This window comes from Sciurus carolinensis, chromosome 8 (genome assembly GCF_902686445.1).
Source record: "Sciurus carolinensis chromosome 8, mSciCar1.2, whole genome shotgun sequence".
In the NCBI taxonomy this organism is placed as follows: domain Eukaryota; kingdom Metazoa; phylum Chordata; class Mammalia; order Rodentia; family Sciuridae; genus Sciurus; species Sciurus carolinensis.
Genome location: NC_062220.1, coordinates 81594723 through 81616508, shown reverse-complemented (window position 1 = coordinate 81616508; position 21786 = coordinate 81594723). Strand labels below are relative to the sequence as shown.

The following is a 21786-nucleotide window of genomic DNA, read 5'->3' as shown; positions in this document are numbered from 1 at the left end:
TGCACCAGGGATCAAACCTGGGCACACTTAACCACTGAATCACATCTGCAGTCCTTTTTATTTTGAGACAGGCCCTTGCTAAGTTGCTGAGGCTGGTCTCAAAATTGTGATCCTCCTGACTCAGACTCCCAAGTCATTGGGATTACAGGCATTCACCACCATGTCTGACTGAATATTTCTTTTCTAGCCACGAAAAATGGGGAAATGATTTTTCTTTAAATAGTTATAGCACTATTATATTATAAAATCTTGCTTGATTTCTATTTCACATCATCCATGTTTACCAATTTGAAACAGTCTTTTAATAAAACTCATCAACTTTGTTATCAGGAAAAACCTCAGGGTTTTGCTCTAAGTAGAAGCCACATTGTTTTAAGGAACAGTTAAACAGACTGAAGGGTCTCAATGTGATGTTATTAGGTGAACACTCCAATAAGTCTTATGATAATTCTCTTTTCTTCCATGGTACTTGAAAAACACTTGGAGTTCTGCATCAGCAATTAACAAAATCACACTTTCATCCATATTCTCAAAGAGTCAGTATACTTCGACAAAATTTTTTTTTTAAAAAAAGATCTTTCCTATATTGGGAAATAGTTCATTAATGTTTGAAAGCCAGACCCTTTTTTTTTTTTTTTTTTTTTTTTTTGCAGTGCTGGGGATTGAACCCAGGGCCTCGTACTTGCGAGGCAAGCACTCTACCAATGGAGTTATATCCCCGGCCCTAAAGCCAGGCCTTTTAAGTCACTCTCTTCTACCCCCATTTTGGTCTCAAATTCCTGTACTTAAAAATAATCACAGAACACAGACTACTCCATAAGACAGCAGCTTAAAGGGAGCTAGGGGTAAATGCTATTTCTGAATACTACAAAAAGGAAGAAGTGAGAGCAAAAGTCATATTAATTCCTACTGACCTATTTTCACACTACTCTTGAATGAAAAAGTTCACACCAGAGAATCGCACAAATTCCCAAGTCAACTTGAGAAAGAACACGATCATGCTTCTGCAAGGATTACACCAGAGGAAGTCTAATTAGGCTAACCACATAATTAATTCATTATGAATAAATTCAGACCTGCTTTCAGAAATAAATTATACCTCGGATAATTACTGTTGAATACTATCGTTTACTTAATTGGTGTGTGAATTATCCAAAAACCTGAACTTTCCCTTCTTATTATGCCTGCAACTATTTCTAATTTAGCTTCAAACAAAATTTGGTTACACAGTAACTTAATGGTAACAAAGTACTTAGAAACCAATTTTGTTCCTACAGGAAAGAATTGAAAAAAAAAAAAAAAGGTTTCAATTGTGACCCTTTTGTGAAGTTGGATATATGTAAGGACTGGGGACAGCTTTTCTTCATGCTGAGATTATGATCACAATCTTCATTTCTGTGCACTGTAAATTATTTCCCTTCGCTTCCATGACAACAAATCACACATACCCTTCACTCTTACCAGTTGACTCACAAGGAGGATCAGAAAATTATTCCAAGAATATTATGATATCTTCATGCAGATTGACAGGTAATCAGGAATATTCTGGGGAGGGGAAATCTGTGGGTGACGGTACTTAAAGAATTAGGACCACCTCCCTTACTCACTGTTGGACATCTTTCATTGCACAGATTCACTTTATTCACAAAACATACTGAGGCTGGCCCCAGAGGCACAAGCCTGTAATTTCAGCAACTCAGGAGACTGAAGCTGGAGGATGGCAAGTTTGAGGCCAGCCTGGGCAACTTAGTGAGATTCTGTCTCAAAGTAAAAAATATAAAGGGCTGGGGATGTAGCTCAGTGAGAGAGCACCCCTGGGTTCAATCCACAGCACTAAGCAAAACAAACAAACCCCAAACATACTGAGTACCTTCTCTGAGCAAGTTACACAGCAGCTAGAAAAACTAAGGCTGCTTGTTCTTCTAATTCTGTTCCAACAAACTCGGGAGGAACAAACACTCCACAAACACATTTAGCATCTGCTATGTGCTAGGAACTATGTAAACCGCTGGGTGTAAGAAAATGAATAAAATATGACTTTAGTCCTTTCGTTAATAATCTTGAGAAAAACTGACCACAAATCCAAATGACAACGTGGTGTGAAGCATGTGATAGGGGTTTGCAAAAAGTTTCAGGGAAACCAGGGCCTGAGGCAGGAGCATCCTAACAATCCCAGAAATCTTTCCACCTTCCTAAGCAAGCAAAAACATGTGTTGTCTTTATCAAGCCCCATCAGGACCTGAATGTCAGACAGTGTAACTGAGGACAAACCTGCACCAGGCTATTCTCTGGAATTGAGGTGATGGCCTTAAAGCTTGTTCTCAGCTTATCCAAGCATGCTGGAACATATTTATCAAAAAGAATAGTTAAATTGGCCTTTTCTGATTGATGCTGCCTTCTGTCTATCCAACTGGCCACATACCTGAAAAGAAACACAGAAAAGCTTTTACTGAACACCAGGCTTGAAAAGCAGAATTTCAGCACGTGCAGAGTTCCGCTTCAACACAGCTTGCTGCAATACTTCAGGGATCTGTTTAGTGGGGTCGTTCTGTTTCTCAAAGCAGAGATATTTTAAAATGGCCCTTTAAAAACTTGCTTTAATGGCCATTTTTAACTTAATGAAAAGAATGCAAAAGAAACTTCTAATAGCACTTAGAAGCCAAACACAATAGAGGGTAAGGAGGCCATTATGAAGCATTTAGAAGGAAGTGCAGCCCGGCATTCCCTCAGGGACGAACTGTTTTCATGGCAGAGGCCTTATTTATGACAACAGCCAGGCATTTTTCTTGATTACATTTGGCATCAATTATTTAATAATGAGAAATCAGTTACAAAAGAGGTGAAAATTCCACAGGGGCAATTTCGAACGACCTCCTTTTCCACTGGACTCAATGTTTCTAACAACCAGTAGCTGATAATGTGTTTCCAATCACAGACTCTGAAGTGGGATCTCATGCTTTTATAAATTGATATGTCTGTACACACACACACACACACACACACACACACACACACATATCAATCTGAACCTTATAAAATTTTAATTTTGATACATTAAATACCTCTAACATATTAATAAGCTATGTATTAATAAAACAAAGCATGACTTAGTAGCATCCAGAGTAGTCTCTGGGGTGAACTAAGAGGTGCTAAATGAGAAATAATCACTGAAGAAGTTCTGATCAAGGAAGAAGCAGAGAAAATAAATCCACTCCACAGCCAACAGGGCAGCAGTGTGATCACAGGCCAATTGCAGCTACACTTGGCTTTAAGCAAATGAGATTTCACATTTTGAGTATCAGAAGAAATTAGGGCAAGCTGACTGTTGTACAAAAGGCTTCCTTTGCTTTCCGTGAGATTTCATGGTAGGGTTTTATTAAATAGTCAACTGTCTTATGCCATAGTTAGATTTATTAAAATGTCATCTGTCAAAACTTTTCAGGTCCAAGAGGAACGGTTCTCATGGAAGTCCAGATGGGAGAGTGATTTGATAGAGGATCTCTCAGTGGTAGTGATGGGGAACCCAGAACAAAGCAAAGCAGGTGGACAAAGTCATGAAGGTCACACTTATCCACCAGTTACTGGTTTTATTGTCCATCAGCTGTTGGAGTAGAATCTTGGTATCCAGAGCTTATGGTGGAGAAGAGGACTGCACAAGGAGACAAAACTCTAAAACTCAGACTACCTGAATCTAGATTCTAGTGCCATCATTTTTAAACTGTGTTATCTTGGGTAGGTTACTTAACCTGTCTGTGCCTCAACTTTCTTATCTATAAATGAAGACAATTATAAAGACTTTCTTGTTGTGAGAATTGAACCAATCTAAATGTAAAGTGCTTAGATTACTACCTGATGTATAACAAACTCTCAGTTAAGGTTATTAATTAGCACCTGGGTTCAGATCTTGCCTCTACCTCTGTGTGCACTGTGAGTGAAGTAGTATCTGGTACAAGAGGTGGCAGCTCTGACTGGTTTTAAAATTTTTATCTCCCATCTCCCCCCAAAGTCACTTCCAAGTGTGTAATGGAACAGAGGACATCTCAAGAATAACTAGGAGCAGTAGCCTCAAAAATAGCCCTGAAGGTTCTGCATTTAGGGATAGCTGATTACTATTCATTGAGCCACAGTGGTAGTAGCCTCAAAGAAATTACTGAGGGAAATGGCAAAATTTGAAAAAATGACTATTAGGTAACATATTAAGGATAAATTTCTTAGGTGTGTTAATCATATTGTGTTCATGTAGAAAGCTAACCTAGCTTTCAAGAGATTAATGCCTGAAGTACTTAGGGATGAAGTATCTTAATATCTCCAACTTACTTTCAGATATTTCTGAAAAAAATAATAAAATATATCTCTATGCCTATGAGAGAGAGAGAGACTGAGACTGACTGCACAGCCAGAGAGAAAGCAAATGTAAAATAGTAACAAGTGGTGATTGTAGGAATAAGGCCTATGGTTGTACATTGCACCTTTTCAACTTTTCTATAGTTTTAAACACTTGGAAACAAAAAAATTTGGGAAAAGCGAGACCCTAGATACTAGTTTAGAAAACTAGATTAATCAGCCATAAAGAATGATAAAATTATGGCATTTGCAGGCAAATGGATGAAACTGGAGAATATCATGCTAAGTGAGATAAGCCAATCTCAAAAAACCAAAGGAAGAATGATATCGCTAATAAGTGGATGATGACACATAATGGGGGGTGGGAAGGGTTAGTGTTGGGGTTGGAGTTGGGTTTAGGGAGGGGGGCAGGAATGGAGGAAGGAAGGACTGTATAGATGGAGGGGAAGGATGGGAGGGGAGGGGGGGAAGGGAAAAAAATGGCAAAATGAATCAAACAACATTACCCTATGTAAATTTATGATTACACAAATGGTATGCCTTTACGCCATGTACAGACAGAGAAACAACATGTATCCCATTTGTTTACAATAAAAAAAAAAAAAAGAGTAAGGCATTAAGGGCCGGTATACCATTAAAAAAAAAAAAAAAAGAAAAAAAAGAAAACTAGATTAATAAATATAATTGATCCCAGGAGTTAAGTGAATACTAAATTAATTAATACATGCAAAGTTATCATATTATGGCATTAAAATAAGGTACTAAACTATCCAATAATTATGGAGTGAAAAAATCCCCTAACCCTGAAATAGCCATTTTCTGGCAGTTTACTGAAATGTTCTGAATGGGAGGTAAAAATATAAAAATATCCTTTTGAGATGATTCCCATTGTTTTGGAAAGTAACTTGGCTAGACCTTTAGTTACACCTTTACATGAAAATTAAAACCTACCCATTCATCTTAGATAAAATAAAAACCTCAAAAAAGTAAAAGCCAATGGTGAAGAGAGAGCTATTTAAGAATCCCCACTGGACACCTCTTTAAGCAACTTGGGACTTTGATGTACTGGATGAAAGTCCTTTTTTAAATGGGACTTAGAGAAGCTTTTGTTAGCCCAAATCTCCACATGAAGTGATTGAAAGACTTGGGCCTTGTGGGGTCCTATGGAAATCCACAACACCAGCAGGGGTGGGGGATCCTCTGAAGGAAGTGAAAGCTGCCACCAGCAAAGGGAGCTTGTGGTCTCTATGTGGGAGAGTTGAGGGACACTGGAGAGACTCCTTCAGCCAGCACAGAAGCACCTCCAAGAGACAGAACTCTTGCTGGGCAAAGGAGCTATTAGCCCACATATGACTCTCCATTTTAGACATTTAAAAAATCACACCTGCCTCAGCCAAATTCAGTGAACCTGTGCCTGCTAGGTCATGAGAATGGAGGTCTACCACAATCTGGAGGGAAGGTACCTCGTGAGAAATTCAAGAGGGGCTGTGACCTATAATTAAGGGACACAGTATCCTAATGTGACCCTGTGGGGAGGGAGCCCAAGAAATAAATAGCCTGACTTCACCCTCCTCTCTCCCTCTCACTTCCTGCCAGGGATTCTCATTGGCCAAATAGACCAGAAGTCAGAGGGCAAGGAGCCCAGTGATGTGGTTTGTGTGGTACAGCCTCCCAGGACCCAGAGCAAGGGGAGGAGGAGGGAGAATACGTTTGGAAGGATAAACAGAAGGTATCTGACACAGGATGTGTGCTGGGCAGCACATGATTATCTGTAGAGATCAGTGGTTCCTACAGTGCAGAGTGGAACTGCTGAAGGTGACAAGTGACCACCAGCACAAACTGGAAAGTGTAAGCATTTGAAGAGTAAGCAAGTGGGCACAAAATCTTGCTCTAAATCAAAGCATTTTCACTGCTCATGTAAGCATACTATATGCAAACACATATATGCTTATTAATTACATTTAAGTGCATCACATAAGCTATTATTTATTCATTTATTCAACAAATATTTACTGAGTTTGTAACATGTCCCAGGTGTGTGAACAAGGCAATGTCCAAGTAAAAATGATGAAGACGTCCAGAGGTTCATTTAAATCCATCTAGTGAGCCTTACATTTAATTGCCAATATCTTCTCCAAGTGATAATATTTAGCTTTTGTAACCCAAGATTGATTAAAAAAATGGATATGGGACTTGTACTGACATTATTCCAAAGTTGATATGCAAATGATAAGCACATGGAAACATGTTCTAGATTACTAATCATTAGAGAAATGCAAATCAAAATTACAATTAGATACTACCTCCCCCCAATTAGCATGGCTACTAAAAGGAAAGAAGGGGAAAAAAAGTATTGGTGAGAATGTAGAGAAATTGGGTAGTTTTGTGCATTGTGGGAAGGAACGTGAAATGGTATGGCTCCTGTGGAAAACAGGATGAAAGGTTTTGGAAAAATTAAAAACAGAATTCACATATGATCCAGCAATTCTACTTTTGGGTACGTCCTAAAAAAGATTTGAAAATTACATTGGTGAAATAAGCCCATCACAAGAGGACAAATGGTGTGTGATTCCATTTACATGAGATACTCAGAATAGTCAAATTCAGAGATAAAGTACACAAAGGCTGCGTCAAGCCGAGGAGACGGAGGAATGGAGTTGTTGCTTAATGATTACAGAATTTCCATATGGGAAGATGAAGAAAATTCTGTGGATGGATGGTGGCGACAGTTACACAATAAGGTCAATGTACTTAATGACACTGATCTAACTTATACTTAAAAATGGGAAATTTTATGTTTTTTTTTTTTTTTCTTTTTTGCTATAATGAAAAAGAAAAGAAAGAAAGACTCACGGATTCCAGCCCAAATCTTGTGGGTTCACATATAGAATACCAGCTCTGGAGACAGTTGCTGGGGTTGCTGTCCTCAAGTGATGTATCTCAAACAGAAGCCTCATGGAAGGAGTGAGGGCCACCCGCTCGTTGCTGGCCAGGGTCAGTACCTAGAATGAGCAGCACAGCAATCAATACTAGCAAACTGTCATTGGGAGCAAGAGGAACACTGCCAAATTAGCTCCACAACCAAAAGGCTGTCCCTGGGAGAACCAAGGGCTGCAAGCTTACCATCCCCAGTTAGAAGCACATCAGAATCAAGACCTAAGTTCATCCCTGAGATGACCTGACTGATCCTCAAGGAATAAAATCGCCTAAATGACTTGTAAAGGTCAATTAACTGCGGTAATTACCAAGAAAAATGTAAGTTGACATGATTAGACTGAATATCACAAAAAATAAATGTTCTCCAGAATCTGAAACCTCACAGTTATCAGTTGTCCTATAGAAACTCATGCAGGTATGAAGACCTCAGACCTGTATGTTCTGATGAACAAGGTCTTGGTTCAGAAAGTAGTGATCACAACTAACGTAAGGTGGTTACTAATTCTATTCTGGAGCAACAATGGCTACTGATTTCTCCATCCTGTCCCCAAGAATAGACTTCATGTTGCTTAATTGGTATTTCAGAGCCAGTTCTATCATATTTGGCTTTTGCTGGGATGCTGAATTAACCTTTGCAAAATACTTAGGAAGTGTTCAAATACAGTCTGAAAGCAAGAGGAACTTGCTCATTTCAATAACTATATTCGCCAATTATCATATGGTACAAACTCATTCTTTTATAGTCTTAAGTATTCTACATTTAACCAAAGGCCATATAGGATATAATAATTTATGCCTAGCTCTTAGAAACTGGTAAAATGTGAAACTAAAATCTTACACATATATCTAACTCTCGTTAAAGGTAATGAAATTTATAGAGATAAAGAGAATGTGTTACTTTAGATTTTGTGAAATTAAGAGAAATATGAGGAAAATGTCATTTATCAAAATAGTGATTAACATAAGGAGCACTGGGTTAATGAGTGCAAGCTAGAATTAACATCAGCAAGTGACTGGAACTCTCTGCACTCTCAAGATGCTATGTTTAAGGTTTGACGCTGCAGCATACTCACTTTGTTGTCATCCATGACCGTATTTAGTGATTCAATCCACGTGGGGTCAATATCTCCATCCAGGACTATCCATTTTGGACCATCATGTATGAGATTTGCTTGTTCTCGCAGAATGGATGAGAAGAGACCTATAAAGTAAACACTGCTAATATAATATAATAGAGTTGAGTGCTGTATATTTCTAAAATAAATTTGTATTATTTCTCTGCGAAACACTTGAATTAAGTGAATAAAAAATAAATTCCTGCTTTTTTTCTTATGGGCAATGAATAACACATTTTGTGCTCCATGTGGGTTCCAGATCCAATTTTACCATTTACCAATGGGTAATTTTTACCTCCCAGGGATGACGGATCCTCACCTTCCAAGTTGGAGCTTTGCTGTATGTTAAACATGGATAACATTACTTTCCTTAAAGGACAGTTGTGGGGCTTCACTGAAGGAACCACACATAATACTCAAAACAAACCAAATGGAGGCCATCCTTTTCCATGCACATATGTTCAGTCTGTTTTAGATTACATATTAGTTTATTACATCTTTCTCAATTTTTTTCAATAATATTTAAAATGGTATGAATCTACATCATGTACAACCATAGAAATGAAATGATGTACCCCATTTGTGTACAATGAATCAAAATGCAGTCTGTAAAAAATTAAAAAATAAATAATTAAAAAGAAGCGAAATAATTCTAAAGCGAAAGCACTAAGAAGTGCCATATCTCTCTGACCTATTTGGTCACTGACATTTTATTAAGTTATCATTACTTCACAAGATCTACAGATAAAAACATTTTAAGCCCCTGGTCCCTTTTGCTATTATGACATATCTAAGTGTGGTGTGTCACCCAGCATGTTTAATCGTTGCTGGCTTTTCAAACTCAAGTGTATAATAGCAGGATGAACAATCCTGCCTGGTGCATGCATGTGATGTGTGTCTCTGGGAAGTATTTTATGTAAAAGTAAGTGAGAGCACCTAGCAGAACCTACCACCAGGATTTACACAGAACCCAGCAACCTTTTCTTACAGTCCCTGACTTGAACAGCGTCCACAGATTTCGCACATAAACAGAACATGGTTTTCTCCCTGGCATCATCTTTTATAAAAAGAAACTAGGTCTGGCGCGGTGGTGCACGCCTGTAATCCTAGATACTTTGGGGCAGGGGCGGTGCTGAGGCAGAAGGATGGCTATACAAGGCCAGCCTGAGCAACTTAGCAAGACCCTGTCTCAAAACGTAGCTCAGAGGTCAGGTGCCCTTGGGTTGTTCAATACTCAGTACTGTTAGGGAAAAAAAAAAAAAAAAAAAAAAAAAATAGGCAGCAACAGCAACTAGGCTAAATAGCAAAAATGGTCCCACAGATGAAGGAAAGAGCTTATACAAGAGAGGAGGACCAAGAATGACAGTGTGTCCTACTTTACATGAGGTCGTCAGGAAAGTTTTCTCTGGTATGACATTTAGTGAGACTGCAATAACCCAAGGGAGCAAGCCATGCAGATATTCAGAGGAAGAGTGCTGCTGATGGCAGGAGCATCAGTTACCAAGGCCCTGGGATGGGAAGATGCTTGGGACAGCCAAGAGGCCAGGACTGATGATTACAGTCAGTGACGTGCAGAGTGCAGGAAACGAAGTCAGAGATGGCAAGGCGTACCCAATCACTAAAGCTGTGCAGGCCGTGGGGAAGATTGGGTTCTGAGGGTGATGGGCACCCACTGGGAACTGTAGCCAAGAAGTAATATCTTGAACTGAGCCCTCTGACATCTGTATGGAAGATGTGCTCAGGGAAACAGTGGAACTGCAGAGCTTTGACTATGCAACATCTTGGAGAAGGTGAGAAGTACTGGAATCCATATTAAGGTAAGGCCCATAAAATCTGTTGTGAGCTTAAAAGTAGGTGTCAGAGCAAGAGGACCTCAAGGACAATACCCAGGTTACTCTGATTACTGAAATGGGAGGTCATGAGAGATTTCAACCAAAGCATCTGCTTGTTTGAAGATATAGGTACGGTGTCCCTGATTTGAAATGCTCAGGATTAGAAGTAGTTCAGATTTCAGATTTTCCTGGGTTTTAGAATATTTGTACAGACTTAAACAGTTAGGCACCCCTAATCCAAAAATGTGAAATCTGAAATGCTTTGAAACCAAAAACATACGCTCAAAAGATTTCAGATTTCAGGTCATTTCTGATTCTGGATCACAGGGCAAGAAACATGCCCCACTGACTCCTGTGCCTGGCACCTAAAGTAGTGCCTGCCCAATCCTCAGTTGGCATCTTCTATCCAACATTTTGTTTCCTAAAGCACTGGTCTTGACTTCTCTCCTGGTTTACAAGGAGCCCCAACACAAATGTTGTGGGATAAAACACATAGCTCTTAGCATGAATCTGCTAAATGAAAATCACGTACTTATTCAAATCTAGCTTTAATTTGTACGTTATAAATGCTGTTGTGCTCTGCAATATTTCCAATAATGCCAACACAAACAATAAATCTGCAACTATGACTAAAATTGACTTGTTCTGAGAAATGGCTTTCTGGGTAGAAAAAAATAAATTTTTATCACTTCAAAAGGGGAAATATCACTTGCCATCTTTCCATTCTCGGGTAGCATGATGTATGAAACCAAAGAGTTCATCTGTTGTCACAGCTTTAGGGTTCAAGTCATTCCAAACGGGTTTCTGTTTCATGTTGACATATGTTCGGTTCAGTGTTCTCAAAATCTGAGGAGAGGGAAAAGTGAGCCAAGTAAATGAATACTAATGTAAGCTAAATGGAAAAAATTTCCAAAGGGTTTTCCTTATTCACTATATGTTACCAGATATTCTGTGTACAAAGATTGAGAAGGGTGGAAAATGGACACATGTGCATTTCCATTATCATCTTGACAAGTTTAATCTCACAATCACACAGGGAAACAGTCAGTTCACCTGATTATCATTTAGACTAGAGAAAGTCACTATTATTTGAGATTTTTATACAAGTGTGCAGAATGAAAGACTATGTATTCATGTTCATATTTATAAAATCATCCAGCCAGAATTATTTAGATCAGTTTCTACTCAAATTTAGCCTATACCATGACTGCCCAGAGAGTGTTAAAACAGATTGTTGGGCTCAACCCCAGAGTTTCTAATCTGGTAGGTATATATAAGGTGGGATGGGTAATTTGCATGTCTAACAAGGGCCCAGGTGATGCCAATGATGCTGGTCTGGACATACTTGAGTGACTTAGTGACCCAAAGCAGTGATCCTTAAGAGGAGGATGCCTTGGCTTGGGGGAAGATGGATTGAGCTACTGGGCTTTTAGTGGGTAGAGGGCAGAGATGCAGCTAAACACCTTACAATGCCCTGAACAGCCACCTGCAACAAAGACTTAACCAGTCCAGGATGTTACTAGTGCCAAGGTTGAAAAATCCTGCAGTAGATAATGAGGAAAAGAAGCCTGAGGATATAAACTTACAGAATAGATGCTCAAGATGTGTCTGCTTAATTAAAGGACACCTTAACCCAAGCATTTGCCCCAGCTGTCCCTTCTGCTTTCTCTGAAAATCCATAGTTTTTGTTTTAAATATTTATCATCATGACCTACTCTTAGGGGTTTTGAAAGATTGATAAACATTTGCCCAGTACTTTAGAATGGTAAGTTACTAAATAACAAGGCCTGAGCTTCAGCGATCTGGTTTTATCAGTTTAACTACAAGTTGAACTGAATAGGTAAAGACCAGATGAAAGAAATTAAATGCCTTAGGAATAGTAAGCTTATATTTTTAGAAACCATTAATCTACTGGAAATTATAGAATTTAATTTTATCCTTCCATGAACCATGGCCTACATCTGAAACTTACTCTAACAAAATAATGATAGGCCTATCAGTTATCTACTTTGATATTTGAATTATTACATTTATCTAGAAAAATCTCCATATAGAGCCTCCCTTTGCAATTGTTCGACTTTGCATTCAGGTCGAAGGACTTACGAGTTCTATATACACTCATGCTCTAAAACTTCAATGCCCATTCTGATTATTTTTAGTTGCTGGCTACCAAATATGTTTATACCCAGGCATCCTGAATTAAAATGCATGCAGTTCTGCCTATACTGTCTGCCAACCAAGAAAATAAGTATGCTGCCAGGACTGTCAGTAAGGCCAAACAAAATCAAGCAGTGAACTGAAAATGGGAGTAAAAGCGCCCATAGCATATCAACATCATGTAGAGAAAATCACACATAGTGTAACTAGCACAGGGATCTCAAAAAAAAAAAAAAAAGAAAAAAAAGAAAAGTCTCTGTGTTCTTTTGATAAAAGAACACAGGAATGAGTGTGTAAATCAAAGGCTTGTGGAGGGTGACAGGCATTTCACCTGGATAGCCCCACCTCCATCTCAGCTTGCTTTTCCTGGGTGAATTGAAATGCTTTGTATGTTTATCTCCTCTACTGATGCAAGAGAAGTTGGTGTCAATTGTTGAACACAGCAACACTGGAGTCTCAGATTCTAACCCAAAATTTTGGTGGGTTTCAGCAAAGGGAACTCTTTTATATTGCATTGAAAATAACAACAAAAATTTTAAAGTGTCTTCTCAGGCTGCAAGCTCCCAGACCATTTATCATACCTTACTCTTTCCTGTGCCCGCATTTCCAACCACAAAGACAGAGTGCCGCAAGGTCAACAGTTCCTCGAGCTGGACAACCTGCAGGCCAAACAGCTGGTCATTGGTTTCCTTTCATGAGTTGGTGACAAAAAGACAATCTTACCCTGTTTTTGCCCAATTCTTTTTACCTTACAACCCAAACCAATCTCCACTGGTTTTATGTCCAAAGAAAATTAAAATAGACAACAAGTCCCAAGTATCATTTCTTCTGGATCTTCCACAGAGAATACAGGAGTGCAAATAAATTAAACCATTATTTTATCAATTACGTGGTACCACTCTTCATAAAGCTTTGAACAAAAACAGTCTACAGCCCATCATTGCCTACAACTGAGTTGATTTATATTCCATAAAATATCTAAAATGGATAGTACGTATGTTTGTTATGCATATTATATATGTAAGACAACATCCATGTAATCACTAAACCCAAACTGAGCATGCCCATGCACAAGACTGTGATAAGCCAGATAGTATCTTCCTGGCTTATTTTTGGGCTTGCTGACATTCCTCCTCCATTAAAAGTAAGCACCAATGATTTTACTGCTAATGTTCTCTAAAATAGAGGGGAGAGAGAATAAGATAAATTTTTGGTGCATATCACCAAGATGTTTTATAAATGAAATGTACACTTTCAAACCACAACTTCATCATCTCTACGTTTATACCTTCTCACTGAATGGGACTACTAAAATATTTACTTAAATTTACTTTAGTTAAGATTGTCATATTAAAATGCTTGGGAATATTTATTAAGACCATAGTAAGGCCAGGGTAATATAAGTTAATGTTTTGGTTGAGCACCACTAAAGCAGTGATTTGCACTGTGAATCCCAAGGACTGCCACAAAAAGCAAATGCTTCTTTTACTTTGAGAAGGAAGCTCTCCTCTGGCTGCAGGCGAAGCTCCAGGGTAGACTGCCTGACCATCTGTTCAAAGTGTGGCTTCCTTCTCCGGGGCACCTCCAGGGCTGGAAAAAGGTCCCCGATCAGGCCCAGAAACACTGGGATGTCATCAGTCACTATTTTAGGCATATTGAAGTCCCTTAGTGCTCGCATGAGTACCTAGGAAGGAGAACAGAAAGCACCTTATCAAAAAGCTAATGTAGTACATTTCAATAAGCCAGCAGAAAGGCTTTTCAAAGTTTTTACCATGAAGAAACAGTAACTACTTGAGGAGATAAATATGTTTGGCCTGATTTAAACATTATACAAAGTATACATGTATCGAATCATCTCAGGTTACCCCACTAAGATGTAATATTTCATGCTTTTATTTACCAATTAAAGTTAATTTTTAAAAAAAGCAATAGGCTGGGCACTGTATTGCATGCCTGTAATCCCAGTGACTCAGGAGGCTGAGGCAGGAGGATTGCCATTTGGAGACTAGCCTCAGCAACATAGTGAGACCCTGTCTCAAACTAATAATAATTAAAAAAAAAAAAAAAAAAAAGACTGGGGATGTAACTCAGGGAAAGAGTGTCCCTGGGTTCCATCTCATGCCACTCCTCCACGCTCCCAAAAAAGCAAGACAAAGTCTAACAAACACCTAACAAACTGAAGATGCTCTTTAGAATCTGGCATCTGAAATGTGAGGTGTTGGTACTGTTCTTCATGGATGGCAGCCTATCTATGAGGAGGTGAAGTGCTCTTAAGCTGACATAACAGAACATGAGAAGGTTCAAATGAGAGGATACATAAGTGTCAGGACTGGACCAGCAAGGAGTCCTGTTCGTTCCCTACTAACACTCTGTTCTGCCTTCAGCAAGCAGAGCCCTTCTCCTTAATGTCCAAATTCCAAATTGTAAATTAACTAAACCTGTCAGATTAATTTGTCCCAAGTACTCTAAGATATCAGAATGATAATCTCAAACATTTTTAGTTTGGCACTTAGTTCTCCAGTGGCTGAAAATCAAAGAGGGCTTCAGATTTTAGAAGCAATCACTCAAACATCAGGGTAACTTTCAGAGAAAGTGCTAAGCATCCTATCCACAATAACCACATAGCAGGAGAAAATCGAAAGAAAATGTGGACAAAGCCTGAACTGTGACTATGAGAAATACTTGCAAATAAAAAGGAATATAATAAATACACTTTAATATATAAAGAAACTTACCGATTGGGTCTATTTTTTTCTCTACTTCTGAAGTCATGCTGCCTGTACATATAGTCATGGGCATTCACTACACTCTGTACTTCATGGGGAAAATGTATAATGTGGTGTCATTTCTCCCTAGGAAGAACGTTTTCCTTGCATTTTTGAACAACCCCCTGCATTGGGGCTAAGCAACCGTCTTTCCTGCTTCATGCCCATTTTACATCTCATACAATGGATGCAATTTCTCTCATTAGGTTGTATCTTCCCTGACTTTTCAGAATTAATACCCCAACTCAATTAATCAGGTTTCTTAAGTGTTCCTCAAAGGAAATCAAACAGAGATTACTGAATCACTTGATTATAACTGTCAAAATACTTTTTGTGGCTGATGTTTCAAAAGCACTTATAAAATCACATTTTATTTCCCAGAATTGGATCTCCAAATTCAAGAACACTTGTAATCTCTTATAAGAAATGCCAGTCTTTAAACTGTACAGCATTAAGAATAGATGTTATTTATTTGAAGTCATGCTATGCCCGTCTCACCATCCAGGTATAGCCTTTCATTTCTATGAAGCCATTCAGTTACTCACTCAAGAAAATCATATTAGTACTTGGTGTACCTGATCTTCAGGTCTATTTTTATCTCCTCGTTTCAGGGAGCCAGCTACAACCAAGACAGATTTAATAGCACGAAGTCCCCAGTCGTAATGATCCTAAAATCAAGGCAGAGGTATTCGTGGTCAAGAATTAAGAGAAGGAGTAAGATTCTCATTCCAGAAGTAAAAGCTGCAAGTTAAAAGAGTTCAAATACATGCACGCTTTAATGATTCAAAATGTTTCCTTCTCCTTTCTGAAACTGTGGAAGTCATGTGTCTGGGGTGGGTGTCCAGCTTCTTTCCCATTTTCCTGCCTCTGCCAGCAAATCTTTCCACAGCACTTTTCTGCAGTTTTTGCCCAGGGCTCCAACTACCTCCCACGCTCTTCTCTCTTAATAAGCCTTCTAACTCGGGAGCTTGACTCTTCCCTATGTTCCCCTCCAACATAAGCACATCTCTCCAGCTGTGCACTGAGGACCCTGCTGTTCTGCCCTTCCCTGGCCCTCTATGTCTAATTGTCCTACTTATCCCTTAACCACTTAGACACTCCTGTGCTGAGACCAGCACTAAGTATAATAAAAGCCAAATTATTAACATTGAATGATAAACCAGTTCCTCTGGTTGTCCCTGATGAAGTCTCCTCCCACAGGCTCTGAGCTCCTGGAAGACAGAGAGGTATCTTATTTACTTCTGTTCTCTAGATTCCAGCACAGTGCCTGGCACAGTGGAGGTGCTCATAAAGACGCACTGAATAAACTTGGTTCAAATGTGTTTGATTTTGTGGGACTGACTTTCTCTTTCTTGCCCAACTATAGTTCACATAGTAAAATCCTTTTCTCAAAGGTCTCTCAGCTAGACCCCACGTCTGAGCCTCAGAATCAATATCTGCAAAGAGGCAGACACATGTCCATCTACTTCACAAGAGGCTGTAGGAGTAAAACGAGTTAACATGCTTATAAATTCTTTGTGGGCAGTGGAACTACACATACATGCATAAATATGTCATTTAATCCATTAGCAGATAACAAAAATCAATTTAGTGGGTCTTGACCATCATTTTTGCTGGTAATAAATTAAAGCAGAGTGAAATCAAAAGACACCAGAGTGCAATGCAAGTTAGAAGGACAAGGAGTGTTTTGGTGAAAATTCTTGGTTCACTTGTTCCTGTGTGTGCCTGTGCATGGGTGTGTGTCCTGATCTCTAAGTATTTTTTCCCCTCCCTGTGGCTCATGGTAAAAGTCACTTTAAAATCATTGATACAGAAGAAGAGTGGGGCTTGAGGAGGGAGGAAGACAGGAAGAACCAGAATTTGGAGAGTGAGGAGGTTAGGGAGAGGGCTAAGTTCTTACAGCAACAATATTAAAGGGAGAAGACAAAAGAAATTTTGGGCACAAATTTAAGGGGACTTGGTGACCCTCCTAAACATTTAAACATTGCAAACAACTGCTAAAATCATCTTCACTGTTTCCATTATATTCTTCCTTTGGTTCAAAAATGTCCACTGATTCTTCTCCCAAGTTCATCCTTGCAGCATGGAATGGTGTCTATGAACTATGTGTCTCACTAGCTCTCCTGTCCTGGTCAGACTTCTTTTCCTTCATCTCATTCATCACATTTCTTTTTCCTTCTGTGTTCTATCTTTACTTCCAAAATCTTTCTCTTAAATTCTAGACAGAATTTAAAATAACAGAATTCAAATTATGCCTCCACTTGTTTTCTGTGGACCTTGGATAGATTATTTCACTTAGTTTCCTCATCTGTAGAATAGGTTCAACACTACCTGGACTCAGGTCTTATGAAGAACTTGTGTGGACTCAGTCTTATGAAGACTTTGAAACATAGTGCATGGCATTTTGTTCAATAAATGCTGGTTCTTCTCTCCTGTGAAAACTCATAATCTTTTCATTATTTCTTCCAATTATTTTTCATTAACTAAATCTCCTAAATTCTTTGAAATCAGAAATCTGGGAAATGGCTTTGTTTTGCATACTACCCCTTCATCGGCAGCAGTAAGAAACAAATCACCTGCATACAGTAGATGCTACTAAATGGTTTACATGTTACTCCTGAGAAGGAACATGGTTCTAATTCCATGTTTCCTGGGTTCAATTACATTTTTTCTTCTGAATTTTCTTATTATGAAATTTTAATGAACTTATTTAAAGAAAAAGTAAGATCACAAGAAATGAAAATACTAAGACTCTTACCCAGAGCCAACAATTAAAAATCACAATGCATTTTCCAGTCACTTTGTGTGTAGAGAAAACACACAATATAATATAAAATGTAAGACACATGCAAATTTGAGCTCACTTTCAGTTTGATATGCTGTTTTTGCATTTAATGATGTTGTAAATATTTTTCTATATTATTAAATTTTATGTTTCCTCCCAAAATATAAATTCACAGTTATTAAAAGAATGACATAACTTTATTCCTCAGATTCCATATCTCACCCTAATAGTGAGCAAGTTAAAAATGAAAACCTTGGAGAGTAAAGGTAACTGTGTAGTTGCAATTGGTATTTTAAAACTTTCATTCTGTAACAGTTGAAAATTAATGTCACCAGGAATGAATGAAAGGTCATGGAAGGCCAAAAGACGAAGGTGTTCATGAGGTCAAATTTTAAAATGTTGGTGCTGACCATGTATAATTTTTGTGGCACATCAGCAACTTCAATGAACCTGCAAGAAGCTCATCACTAGAGAGTAGAGAGGGTGTGAGTTTGACCCATTTCAGAGAGGAATGAATTAGACAGCAAAAGTTGAAAAAAAAAGGTAACCCCAACTTCAAGTAAAGGATTGCCGACAAATAAAAAAACTTTTAACATTTCTTCAGAAAAATCAATATCACCTCACTCTTAGGAACACTCCTGTCTTCTCCCACTGAAAAGTAATATTCTTAGCAAGAAAGAGAAGCAACATAAGATGACCTTTATAATTATGGCACTGATAATGCCTAAAGAAAACACATGGCCCATTGATTGAAAACTATTAAATACAAATAAGACATTAGAATACTAAAATGTCTAACATTTTCTTTCAAAAAAAATATTGTAAAATACAGATTTTCAAAATTCTATGTAACATGTAAAATCATTTGTAAGTGTAATTTGAATGCTAAATTACCCAACATCCATATTTCAAAAGCTGTTTTAATGGGATGTAAAAACCAAGGAAAAGTAACAAAAGACCCTTCACCTGCTTGGACAGGAGCTCCTTGCAGAGCGTGTACAATGAAATGAACTTTCGGGCTAATGAGCGTGCGTCCACAAAACCTTCAGCAACTAACATGATTTCACAGATCAGCTCAATGTCAGGGGCCACCATGGCACAGGGTCTAAAATATAAACATGAAATTTAGTTTCAAAATGTGATAAGGTCATGAGTCCAAGTTGCTTAAATCAAGTGATTAATCTGTACCAACATTCTCACCACTCCTAAGCAGATCACAATTACCTCTGTCAATCACAGCTAACAAGACCCTTCCATTCAACTAAAAAACATTCACTAGTGAGTGGATACCTAGGAAAAGAAGGCAAGTCAGGAATGGAAAAGTCTGGATGGAGGAGTCTACAAAAAAAGAAATGGATGGATATATTCTGTAAACTCCTTTTTTTGTTGTTGTTGCTTTTTTAGTTTTTGGTTTTTGTCTGTTTTGTTTTGGTGCTGGGGATTGAACCCAGGGCATCAAGCATGCTAAGGATGCACTCTGCCAGGAGCTGCTCAGGTTATTCCATTAGGTTCACCAGCCTGTAAACATCTGGTGTTTAAGTTGTCACTGCAAAAAAAGAACAGTGGATGATCTGTGCTAGAGGCCAGCTTCACAGGTGGCTAGTGAGGTGCTGGTAAAGTGGAAACCATCAGCCATTCTGAAAACAGTGCTTGCTCATTTCCATGGATTAAACCCCTTCACCACAGCTGTTTTTCAAGCTCCCGTTCCATCCTAAATACAGTCCTAGAAGATGTGCTGTAGGTCAACACCATACAGACACCACAACTAACCTCCAGAGCATAACCAGTAGTAAAATAATCATGAAGTCAGGCGTTGAATATTGGTGACCTTTGCTATGATAAAATTTATTTAATCAAGATTGGTATAATTTAGCTTTTATTAGTGGCTGTACTTAACCAGCAACTCAGACAATTCATGAACATTTAACCATCAGCTCTCAAAAACTTATATAAACCATCTTTAGCACAACACTGCCTGGGGCCAACCTGGAGAGATTTTTGAAGATAAAAATCTAGAAAAACAAAGTTCACCTGGTTTTGGAGGGGTCTTCCAAAAAGTCCTCCCTAAAGACAGTTGTAGCAACATGTGAAAAAATATGCCATTCAATTAAGTCTAAACACAAAGAAGCAAGAACAAATAAGCTTATTATTTTAGAGCCTTAAAACTATATCACAATATTTATCTACCTGTTTCTGTAAATATAATTACAGCCTAATTTATGGACATCACATTATTCTAAACATTCCTCAGGTTTTGTTGTTGTTGTTGTTTTGTTTGTTTGTTTGTTTTCCGATTAAGGTTATTGAATATTTCATGTGTCTAAGATGACCTCCCTACTTTTTATCACATTTATTACTGCCCATCAAATGACAGAGGAAATAAAGATGAAAAGTAAACAGGGGAGAGAAAAGACTAACTCATATTGTAAGCTCAAATTAATATAGATATTGATTTGCTTTTATGGTGTTGGGTATTGAACCCAGGACTCCATATGCATGCTTACCATGCACTCTACCACTGAGCCACAACCCTACGCACAGATAACGTTTACTGAGCACTTATTCCATGCCATATTAGGGTTCTAAAGGCACCCTTCTACTTAATTCTCACAATGCTATGAGGCAGCTACTCCTCTTACCTTCATTTACAGTGGTACAGACTGACATCCCCAAAATACATGCGCAGGCCTGAGGCCACGCAGTTGGTAAGTGGTGGAATCAGGAGATTCCTAAGGACCCACACAGTCTCCACTCATAAACAATGCTTTCTTCACCCACAATCTTCCTCAGATTTTGCTGATACTAACAAATGCTGCCATACTAATTCCTTAAACCAAATTTATGAACACGTCATAAAACAATTTAAAATTTTGAGACTCAGATGAAGAAACACGTAAGATAAATTGGGTCATAAATATAAAAAATCTGCAAAGTACAAGAATGGAGGAAGGAGGGACTGTATAGAGGGAAAAGAGGGGTGGGAGGGGTGGGGGGAAGGAAAAAAATAACAATGAATCAAACACCATGATCCTATGTAAATGTGTGATTACACAAATAGTACACCTCTACTTCATGTACAAACAGAGAAACAAGATGTACCCCTTTTGTTTACAATAAAAAAAAGAATGTGGAAAAAAAAATCTGTGAAGTTGAACAATTTCCCTACAAAACTTTCCCTGAGCATAAGATAGAAGCATACCTGATTTTTCTTTTTCTTTTTTTTTTTTTTAAGAGTTCTGTAATTATTACCTTTCATATCTAGGATAGTTTATCTAGACTTTTTTGAAAGAATATAAAATTACTATATTATAAAATTACTATGCTAGAGAAAGCTGTTATTATGAGAAAAGGAAAACATTCAATATGGGGTGTGAGAATATTTGAGTAACTATTAGGGAAAAGGACTATTTAAATACTCATTTCATATTACCTACTAAAACAAGTTCTCATTAGATGAATTACATTGAAAAATATGAAAAAATTAGAAAATTCATCACATATACATGTGACTGAATATTTTAGTTAGCACAAAGTTTCCTGAACTCTTTTTAAAATTAAATAGAGAAAACTATGCAAATCTTTTAAAAAATTAGAAAATTCAAATGAAATATGGTTCAATATCTAGACGAGTTGTGAAGGCAAATTTTAAACTTGAAAGAACTGAAAGAAACCACACAATACTATAGAGATTCTTACAACATATGTAAAGTGGTGTATTATTTTGAAGGCACACTAAATAAAAGACACATATTGTTAACCCTAAGAACTCCTGAAAAATAAAATTGGTATGCTTCTATCTTATCCTTAGGGAAAAAAGAGAAAGAAGACACAAATTACCCACATCAGGCATG

At 38.0% G+C, this 21786-nt stretch overlaps 1 protein-coding gene across 1 annotated transcript in view; it reads right to left on the bottom strand.

Moving 5' to 3' along the window:
- Dnah11 (dynein axonemal heavy chain 11) overlaps window positions 1-21786 on the bottom strand; it is a 332397-nt gene that overhangs the window by 167902 nt on the left and 142709 nt on the right. Inside the window, 8 exon segments of the mRNA XM_047562330.1 lie at window positions 2272-2422; window positions 7198-7346; window positions 8355-8482; window positions 10942-11074; window positions 12967-13044; window positions 13875-14069; window positions 15726-15818; window positions 18902-19040. Coding sequence (XP_047418286.1) covers window positions 2272-2422; window positions 7198-7346; window positions 8355-8482; window positions 10942-11074; window positions 12967-13044; window positions 13875-14069; window positions 15726-15818; window positions 18902-19040 — 1066 coding nt within the window.